Source organism: Macaca fascicularis, chromosome 15 (genome assembly GCF_037993035.2).
Source record: "Macaca fascicularis isolate 582-1 chromosome 15, T2T-MFA8v1.1".
Classification (NCBI taxonomy): Eukaryota; Metazoa; Chordata; class Mammalia; order Primates; family Cercopithecidae; genus Macaca; species Macaca fascicularis.
The window spans coordinates 15821645-15831596 of NC_088389.1; the positions used below are offsets into that span (position 1 = coordinate 15821645).

Here is a 9952-nt window from a genome sequence, read left to right on the forward strand (position 1 = left end):
TGCTGAGTGCGAGGCTGTTAGCTCCAGAGTCTTGGCCCAGAGAGGCTGAGTGCATCACGCAGGGTCACAGAGCACACTAATACTGTCTCAGCCAGAGCTGGGGAAGTAGCTGCTGGCCAGGAGCATACCATGAGGGAGGAGACCCTGACCTTACCTGCACCTTCTGTATCCAGAAATACAAGGCGGCCAAGAACCCCAGCCCCACCACCCGACCTGTGAGCCGCCGGTGCGCAATCAACGCCCGGAACGCTTTGACAGCCCTGTTCACCTCCGGCGGCCGCCCACCCTCCCAGCCCAACACCCAGGACAAAACACCCAGCAAGGTGACGGCTCGACCCTCCCAACCCCCACTACCTCGGCGCTCCACCCGCCTTAAAACCTGATAGAGGGACCTCCCTGTTCCCCAGCCTGCCTGGGTCCAAATCTGCTAATGCTTTTTAGGAGTCTGCCTGGAAACTTTGACATGGTTCGTGTTTTTACTCAAAATCCAATAAAACAAAGTAGTTTGGCTGTGCAGTTCCCACCAGTACTTCTGTCTGGGTGGAGAGGGGAAGGGGGGCACCCCAGCCAGCTCTCAGCCAGCACCCAGCCTCTCTGGGCCATGTGGTGGCAGAACTGGAAGGCCAGACAGGCTCCCTGGGAACCAGGGACTCTGGATCACAAGGCACTTCACCTGTCTGAACTTTGTTTTTTGTTTTTTTTTTTTTGTTTTTTTTTTTTGTTTTTTTGAGACGGAGTCTCGCTCTGTCGCCCAGGCTGGAGTGCAGTGGCGCGATCTCGGCTCACTGCAAGCTCCACCTCCCGGGTTCACGCCATTCTCCCGCCTCAGCCTCCGAGTAGCTGGGACTACAGGCGCCCACCACCACGCCCGGCTAGTTTTTTGTATTTTTAGTAGAGACGGGGTTTCACCATGTTAGCCAGGATGGTCTCGATCTCCTGACCTCGTGATCCACCCGCCTCGGCCTCCCAAAGTGCTGGGATTACAGGCTTGAGCCACCGCGCCCGGCCCTGTCTGAACTTTGGTTTCCCTCTTTTAAAAAAAGTTTTAGGCCGGGTGCAGTGGCTCATGCCTGTAATCCCAGCACTTTGGGAGGCTGAGGCGGGTGGATCACCTGAGGTCAGGAGTTCAAGACCAGCCTGGCCAACATGGCAAAACCCTATCTCCACTAAAAAATACAAAAATTAGCTGGGCGTTGTGGCGGGCACCTGTAATCCCAGCTACTTGGGAGGCTGAGGCAGAGAGAATTGCTTGAACCCAGGAAGCGGACGCTGCAGTGAGCCGAGATGGTGCCACTGCACTCCAGCTTGGGCAAAAGAGTGAGACTCCATCTCAAAAAAAAAATTAATTAATTAATTAATTAATTTTTGAGCCAGGTGCAGTGGTTTATGCTGGTAATCCCAGCACTTTGGGAGGCTGAGGTGGGCAGATCACCTGAGGTCAGGAGTTTGAGACCAGCCTTGCTAACATGGAGAAACCCCATCTCTACTGAAAATACAATTAGCCAGGCATGGTGGCGGGCACCTGTAATCCCAGCTACTCGGGAGGCTGAGACAGTGAAGCAGGAGAATCGCTTCAACCTGGGAGGCAGAGGTTGCGGTGAGCCGAGATCGTGCCATTGCACTCCAGCCTGGGCGACTCCATCTCAAAAAAAAAAAAAAAAAAAAAATTAATTTAAATTTATTTTTTGAGATGGAGTCTCACTGTGTCTCTCACGGTGGAGTGCAATGACCCAATCTTGGCTCACTGAAACCTCCACCTCCCAGGTTCAAGTGATTCTCCTACCTCAGCCTCCTGAGTAGCTAGGATTACAGGTGCATGCCACCATGCTCAACTAATTTTTTGTATTTTTAGTATAGACCGGGTTTCGCCATGTTGGTGAGACTGGTCTTGAACTCCTGACCTTAAATGATCCGCCTGTCTTGGCCTCCCAAAGTGCTGGGATTACAGGCGTGAGCCACCACACCTGGCTCATTTTTATCCTTTTGAGGCAGGGTCTGGCTCTGTTGCTCAAACTGGAGTACAGTGGTGCCAATCTCAGCTCACTGCAACCTCTGCCTCCCAGGCTTAAGCCATCCTCCCAACTCAACTTCCCGAGTAGCTGGGACCACAGGCATGCACCATCACGCCTGGGTAATTTTTCTTATGTTCTTGGTAGAGATGGTGTTTCGCCATGTTGCCCAGGCTGGTCTCAAATTCCTGGGCTCGAGCAATCCACCCACCGTGGCATTCCAAACTGCTGGCATTATAGGTGTGAGCCACTGTGCCTGGCCAAGTTTCCCTCTTAATAACATATCAGACCTGGGGAAGTTCCTTTGGCTGGAGGCCTGGCAAGGTCAAGTGACTTGCTGAAGGCCACGCAGTTGCTAAGTGGCTGGGATTTGACCTGGGCCTGACCTCTCTGACCCATGCTGGCCTGGCTCTCCAGCTGCACCCTTTGGAGTGCAGGAGTGGGGTCCTTGCTGCTCAGGCCCTCTGGTTCTCTTCTTGGTTCACTAGCAGGCACCCCGCCCTCCTGGTCAGGCGGCCGTAAGATGAATCATGGGTGGATAGGGCTCGGGCTGAGTTGGCCCTTTACTTCTGCTATTTCCTCATTAGAAAGACCCAGAGAGATAAATGACCAGACCAACCCTGTTACTGGGGAGACAGGCCAGGAGTAGGAGGGCAATGCGGAGGCTGCATAGCATGTCTTGGTGTTGGCTGTCTTGGCAAAAGGCCTTAGTACCCAGAGAGGCTGAGAGCATCACACAAGGTCCCACAGCCTGTCCAGCAGCCTCAATTGGGCTTCTGGGCTAGGACGCAGCTGCTGGCCAGGAATGTAGGGAGGAAGCCCTGCCCTCACCTGCACCTTCTGTGTCCAGAGGTACAGGTGACCAAGAACCCCAGCCCCACCACCTGGCCTCTGAGCCGCCAGTACATGATCAACACCTGAACACCTAGATGGCCCTGTTCACCTCCAGCAGCTCCTGGGGTTCTCGTCCTGGGATACAGAGGAGAGAGGCACAGCGGTGTGGGAGACCCATTTAATGTGGACACTCAAGGCCTGGGCAGAGTGGGGAGTGCCCAGGAGTTGGGTGGGCAGGCATGTGGGTGGGTTGCAGGCCCCACTCTTGGCCCCAGGAGGGGATGCCAGGCAGTGGGGGCTGGCCCAGGTAGGCCAAGGGGAGGCCCAGGCAGGAAGGGTGGTCCAGGTAGGCAGACCCACCAGGGGACCCTGAAGACCAGCCCTTGAGAAGGTGTCTAAGCCAGGAGGTGAGTACCCAGGCCAGAGCCTAGCCCAGGGAGGCAGGGTTGGGTCCCGGTTGGGGGCTCTCGGAGCCTAGGGGCTGGCATCACTGGGGGCCTCCCCGAGCTGCTGCTGGAACTCCAGGCGTGTCTGCCGGTTGGACTCCAGCAGCTCCTGGAGGCGGGCGTGGAGGTGGTCGTTCTTCTCCTCCAGGTGGTCCAGACAGGAGTTGATCTGGTCCAGCATGGAGTTGATGGCAGCGTATTCTGGGAGGAAGGCGAAAGACAGAGCCCAGATCCTATGTCTCCTTGGGGCTAATGGCCACCCTCCCTCCACCGTTTCCCAGCCTGCTTCCCAAAGGGCTTTGTGCAAGTCCCTACTCCTTCCTGAGCCTCAGTGTCACCGTCTGGAAAATGGGTGGATACCAAAAGAGGAATGGCTTTGAATGAATGACACCTGAGTACTGCATCCTTTTTTCTAGGGTTAGGGTGGTCACAGGGTGGCAAGCCAGTGTCCTACATGGGAAGTCCGGCCAGGTGCCAAGTCTCTGCACTTTCTGCAGCAGCTGCTTAGTGGCCAGAGCCCACATTCCTGAGTTGGGCATTCAAGGCCCCTGTCCCCAGATGGGCCCTGTTTGCCAGCCCTTCTGTGGCTCCCTCAGGGTAAAACACCCAGCGGAGTCTCCCAGCCCCTGCCTCCTAGCTAGCCCTGCCTCCCTGCCTCTTCCTTTCCTCTCTCACACCTGCCTTTACCTACCTCAGGCCCTTTGAACATGCTGCTGTCTCTGCCTGGAATGTGCTGGGTCCTCCCATCTTCCTTCCCTCCTCTCCTCCTGGATGAGTCCCACTCATCCTTCAAGTCTCAGTATGGATGTCACCACCGGGAGCCCACCCAATGCCCCAGACTGGATCAGGCCTCTATGCTGAGCCCCTAGCCCTCCTCAGCCCTCCACGACCCTCTCCAGGATTGACTGCTGTGCTTATCTGAGTGCTGTTCTGTTTCCCCATGAAAGCTGAATGGTCCTGTGTTCGCTGCTGGCTCCCTGGCACCCTCACAGTTTTGCAATAAGCATTTGTTGAATGACTGAGTGAGTGAATGAATGAAGCCTCTGACTTTCCAGCCTCTCCGCCATTGCTCAACTATCCCTGCAACCTAGAATGCCTCAACCACAACAGCCCATCAAGGACCAGCTCAAAATGCCTCCTCCAAGAAGTCTTCCCTGATCTCCACTAGAAACCATCACTCCCTCCCCTCCACGGCCACTCCAGAGCTGCCTTGCTCAGCAACACAGTGTCCCTGAGGACTCAAGGTCTGGGCCTGTGCCCACTGCGGGACCCAGTTCTGAGCCAGCCCATGACTCAGATACACTCAGCTGCCAGCTTGAGACCAAGAGGGAAGCAGCCAGTGGAGGAGCTGGAGGAGCCTATCTGGGTTATGGGTGCACTTGTGCCTGTGTTCTGGGAAAGGGCACCCATTCCCAGCCACCCTCACAGAGGACAGAGTCCTGGGAAATTGGCTGCATCTTAAAGTCCAACCCCCTCGTGGTATATAGCTAGGGAAACCAAGGCCTCCAAAGGAACCTGCCCAGGATCCTCCAGGTTGGTAACAGAGTTGAAACTCAGGATTGGACTTGGAGGTCAGGGGCACTTGGGTTTGAATTCCAGCTCTGCTTTACCCCAGCAAGTTGTTGCACCTTTCTGGAAAAAAGGGAAAACTGGGTGGTCGTGAGGATTCAAACATATCAAGAGTTCAGACAGTGGCCAGCGTGGTGGCTCACGCCTGTAATCCCAGCATTTTGGGAAGCCAAGGCGGGTGGATTACCTGAGGTCAGGAGTTCGAGACCAGCCTGGCCAACATGGTGAAACACTGTCTCTACTAAAAATATATAAAAATCCTGTAATCCCAGCACTTTGGGAGGCCAAAACGGGCAGATCACGAGGTCAAGAGATCGAGACCATCCTGGCTAACACGGTGAAACCCCGTCTCTACTAAAAAATACAAAAAGCTAGCCAGGCAAGGTGGCGGGTGCCTGTAGTCCCAGCTACTCGGGAGGCTGAGGCAGGAGAGTGGCGTAAACCCAGGAGGCAGAGCTTGCAGTGAGCTGAGATCCGGCCACTGCATTCCAGCCTGGGCGACAGAGCGAGACTCCGTCTCAAAAAAAAAAAAAAAAAAAAATAGCCAGGCGTGGTGGTCACTTATAGTCCCAGCTACTTGGGAGGCTGAGACATGAAAATCGCTTGAACCCAGAAGGCAGAGGTTGCAGTGAGCCAGGATCATGCACTGTACTCCAGCCTGGGCAACAGAACAAGACTCCAACTCAAAAAAAAAGAGTTCAGACAGGATCTGGCCACAGCAAGTACTTAGTGGATATCATTATTATCAATATTTTGAATTCTGTGTCCTGGGATACAGGCTGGGAGGAGGAATTGGGGAGGCAGGTGCCCCACACCCCTCCAGGCCAGGCTTTATCTGTGTCAAGGGTACTTCCCAGTTCCAAGCCTTTGCTTCTGCCTGGGACACCACTGTCCTTAGTCCTGTCTGCCAGCATCCACTCAATGTGACCTCCTGGGAAGCTCTTCCTGATGCTCCCAACAGCATTGCCCAATGCAAACCTACCTAAAACTATTGTGGTGATGGATGCACAGCCCTGGGAATACACAAAAGCCCACTGAACTGTACAGTTTAAATGGGTAAGTTGTATAGCTCAATAAAGCTGTTACCCCAAACAAAACAAAGAGCATGCGCCATACTTACACCACATTTACTAAATCCTCAGTGTATGTTAACATGCCAATCTTTACCAAAGAGAATAATGACAATAACCATTTACTGAACTCTTGCATGCTAGAACCTGCTAAGCATTTCCCATTTATTTTTTGCATTTAATGCTGACACATCCCGGTGCAGGAGACACTAATCATTATTCCTATTTTATAGAGGGGGAAACTGAGGCTGAAGAATGTGAGAAGGGAGCTGATGGTTCTCTCTCCACACCCCACCCCTGCACTTGTAAGCACGCAAAAGGCTGCTCTGTAAGCTGCTGACATTTGGCAAGGCTGCGAGGCTACACCAGCAAAGCCAAGTGGCTGGGGATGCTGACTCGGCAGAGCGACGCCCCCGCGCCCCCCCAACCCCACGCCCCAGCCCGGCCTCTCCGCTAAGCCAAGCCGGCCAAGCTCAACCCTGCCTCAGGTGCCTCGGTCTCCCCCCAGGACTGAAGGAAGTGGTGGAGCAAGGCCCACAAGGGCGAGTGTCCCCGAAGCTGCCTCAATTTCCCCATCTGTAAAAGGGGACTGGTGACCCGCAGCTCTCACGGAGCTGGCGACCGGCTCGCGGGTGCTCGCCCTGCATCCGAGACAGCACCTACAACTCCGGACCCACTCGGGGCGGAATGGGGTGGGTTCTTTGTTCCCTTCCAAGACCCCATCCCGATTCCCCTTCCCGGGAGGGCAGCCCTGAAAAAGCAAGGTTGCTCCAGCAGCCCCCTCGGGTCACCTGCTTCCCCGAAGCCATCCTCCTCGCCTTCCGCTCCCGCCTCCACCGGCATCCCCAGGTCCCCGTTGGGGCCCGACATTGCGGGCTCGGGCGCCCGAAGGGCCGCGCGACGATGGAACGCGGCGACCGTCGCGCCGAAAGCCGGCGCCGGATGGAAGGTGGAGGCGGTGGATAGAACACCGGGCCGGAAGGGTGGAACGCGGCAGCAGATCTCCGCCCAGAGGCCGGGGCCCCACCCCTGAAGCCGGAATCCCGCAGATCTCGCTCCGCCCCGCCCCGCCCCCCAGCCGGAACTCCGCCCCCGCCCCGCGTCCAGACTCCGCCCCCACCGCCGGAGTCTCACCTCCACCTGCCTCACAGTCGAACTCCGCCCATTCCGCCGCTGGCTTCACCCGTCTCCTGGGCGCTGGGCGGGGCCACCACGGTGCTGTCCCTGGAAAAGCCCAGGAGTAGGGAGGTCCAGGAGGAGGGGCGGGAGACCTCCCAAGCCCATCTGCTGCTTCGACCCCTCCGCCTGGGCGAAATCGAAAACGGGTTTCCTTGTTATTTTTTGAGATAGGGTCTGGCTCTGTCTTCCAGGCTGGAATGCAGTGGGGTGATCTCGGCTCACTGCAACCTCTGCCTCCCAGCCTGAAGCGATCCTGCCACCTCAGCCTCCAGAGTGGCTGGACTACAGGCGGGTGCACCACGCTGGCTATTGTATTTTTTGGAGACGGGGGTTTCGCCATGTTGCCCAGGCTGCTCTCGAACTCCTGAGCTCGAGCCATCCACCCGCCTCGGCCTCCCAAAATGCTGGGGTTACCGGCATGAGCTACTGGGCCCAGCCTTGGAAACGGGGTTTCCATACCTCCTGTGGCTTCAGGACATTCCTCTTCACAGCCTCGCTGAGAGTCACGAAGGGTCTCCTTCCTCCTCGCCTCTCTGCCTGCACCCCAATGGGGAGGACCCAACACCCCTACCCCTGATCTGGGCCTTCCTGGTCTCCAGCGCTTCTTTTTTTTTTTTTTTTTTTTTTTTGAGACGGAGTCTCGCTCTGTCGCCCAGGCTGGAGTACAGTGGCCGGATCTCAGCTCACTGCAAGCTCCGCCTCCCAGGTTCACGCCATTCTCCTGCCTCAGCCTCCCGAGTAGCTGGGACTACAGGCGCCCGCCACCTCGCCCGGCTAATTTTTTTGTATTTTTTAGTAGAGACGGGGTTTCACTGTGCTAGCCAGGATGGTCTCGATCTCCTGACCTCGTGATCCGCCCGTCTCGGCCTCCCAAAGTGCTGGGATTACAGGCGTGAGCCACCGCGCCCAGCCAGCCAGCGCTTCTCTTAGGGCTCATTGGTTACAACCTGTGGGTGGGGATCAGGCTGGACTCCAGCTCTGGACAAGAGAAACAGGAACATTAGGCGGGATGGCTCCCACCTGTAATCCCAGCGCTTTGGGAGGCTGAGATGAGAGGATTGCTTGAGCCTAGGAGTTGGAGACCAGCCTGGGAAACATAGTGAGACTCAGTCCCCCATCTCTACAGAAAGTACAAAAAAAATTAGCCAGACCTGGTGGCATGCACCTTAGTCGCAGCTGCTTGGGAGGCTAAGGCAGGAGGATCACTTGGGCCCAGGAGTTCGAGGCTGCAGTGAGCTATGACTGCACCACTGCACTATAGCCTGGGTGACAGAGTGAGACTCTGTCTTTAAAAATAATAATTAATTAATTTTTAAAAAGTTTAATTAGCCAGGTTTGGTGGCACACCCCTATAGTTGCAGCTACTCAGGAGGCTGAGGCAGGAGAATCACTTGAACTGGGAGGCAGAAGTTGCAGTGACCAGAGATCGTGCCCTTGCACTCCAGCCTGGGTGACAGGGTGATACTTCATCTCAAAAAATAAAAATAAAAAAAATTAAATGTGAGGCCGGGTGCAGTGGCTCATGCCTGTAATCTCAGCACTTTGGGAGGCTGAGGCAGGCGGATCACGAGGTCAGGAGTTTGAGACCAGCCTGACCAACATGGCGAAACCCCATTTCTACTAAAAATACAAAAATAAACCAGGTGTGGTGGCGTGCGCCTGTAATCCCAGCTACTCAGGAGGCTGAGGCAGGAGAATCACTTGAACCCGGGAGGCAGAGGTTGCAGTGAGCTGAGATTGCACCACTGCACTCCAGCCTGGACAACAAAGAGAAACTCCGTTTCCAAAAAAAAAAAAAAAGAAAGTTTGGCCTGGAGCAAGCAGACCTACTTTTGTTTGTTTGTTGTTTGTTTTGAGACAGAGTCTCGCTCTGTTGGCCAGGCTGGAGTGCAGTGGCATGATCTCAGCTCACTGCAACTTCTCCTCCCCGGGTTCAAGCAATTCTTGTGCCTCAGCCTCCCGAGTAGCTGGGATTACAGGTGCATGCCACCACACCTGACTGATTTTTTTTTATTTTTAGTAGAGTTGGAGTTTCACCATGTTGCCCTGGCTGGTCTCAAATTTCTGACTTCAAGTGATCCACCTGCCTCGGCTTCCCAAGGTGCTGGGATTACAGGTGTGAGCCACCGTGCCCGTCCTGGACCTACCTTTTTTGTTTTTGTTTTTGAGACGGAGTCTTGCCCTGTCGCCAGGCTGGAGTACAATGATCTTGGGTCACTGCAACCTCCACCTCCCAGGTTCAAGCAATTCTCCTGCCTCAGCCTCCAGAGTAGCTGGGACTACAGGTGCGCACCGCCACGCCCAGCTAATTTTTGTACTTTTAGTAGAGACGGGGTTTCACAATGTTGGCCAGGATGGTCTCGATCTCTTGACCTCGTGATCCGCCCGCCTCGGCCTCCCAAAGTGCTGGGATTACAGGCGTGAGCCAACGCGCCTGGCCCCTGGAGCTACCTTTATAAGTTGAACTTTGAGAAGTCAAAGAGAAAAAAAAATTAAATTAAAGTTTAAATTTTTTTTTTTTTTTTTTTTTTTTTTGGAGATAGAGTCTCCCTCTGTCGCCCAGGCTAGAGTGCAGTGGTGCGATGTCGGCTCACTGCAACCTCTGCATCCTGGGTTCAAGCAATTTTCCTGCCTCAGCCTCCCAAGTAGCTGGGATTACAGGTGTGTGCCACCATGCCTGGCTAATTTTTGTATTTTTAGTTTCACCATGTTGGCCAGGCTGGTCTCGAACTCCTGACCTCAGGTGATCCACCCGCCTCGGCCCCACAAAGTTATAGGTGTAAACCACCATGCCTGGCTAGATTTAATTTTTTTTTTAAATAAAGAGAAGTAGGAATAGTTCATT

General features: G+C 54.9%; 2 protein-coding genes across 45 annotated transcripts in view; one reads left to right on the forward strand and one right to left on the reverse strand.

Moving 5' to 3' along the window:
- CIZ1 (CDKN1A interacting zinc finger protein 1) overlaps positions 1-5959 on the forward strand; it is a 48272-nt gene extending 42313 nt beyond the window's left edge. For 30 of the 44 annotated variants that reach the window (XM_065530931.2, XM_065530933.2, XM_074016370.1 and 27 more), the window contains one exon: positions 174-516. In XM_065530931.2, coding sequence (XP_065387003.1) covers positions 174-383 — 210 coding nt within the window. In that variant the 3' untranslated portion in view covers positions 384-516. Of the gene's footprint in view, positions 1-173; positions 517-3985 lie in introns of those variants that run through there. The other 14 variants (XM_074016374.1, XM_065530924.1, XM_074016367.1 and 11 more) reach the window with 1 other exon arrangement.
- Positions 3008-6892, reverse strand: BBLN (bublin coiled coil protein). Its single transcript, XM_045372724.2, has 2 exons — positions 6720-6892; positions 3008-3490 (listed from the first exon to the last, which is right to left on the reverse strand). Exons 1-2 carry the CDS (start codon positions 6796-6798, stop codon positions 3318-3320), a joined length of 252 nt encoding a protein of 83 aa, XP_045228659.1. The 5' UTR covers positions 6799-6892; the 3' UTR covers positions 3008-3317.
- Positions 6893-9952: the final 3060 nt, after the last annotated feature.

Coding starts and splice junctions, on each gene's coding strand:
- BBLN (XM_045372724.2), bottom strand. CDS start 6,798: ATGTCGGGCCCCAACGGGGACCTGGGGATGCCGGTGGAGGCGGGAGCG. Junction 3,491..6,719: donor GGATGGCTTCGGGGAAGCAG/GTGACCCGAGGG, acceptor CCTTCCTCCCAG/AATACGCTGCCATCAACTCC.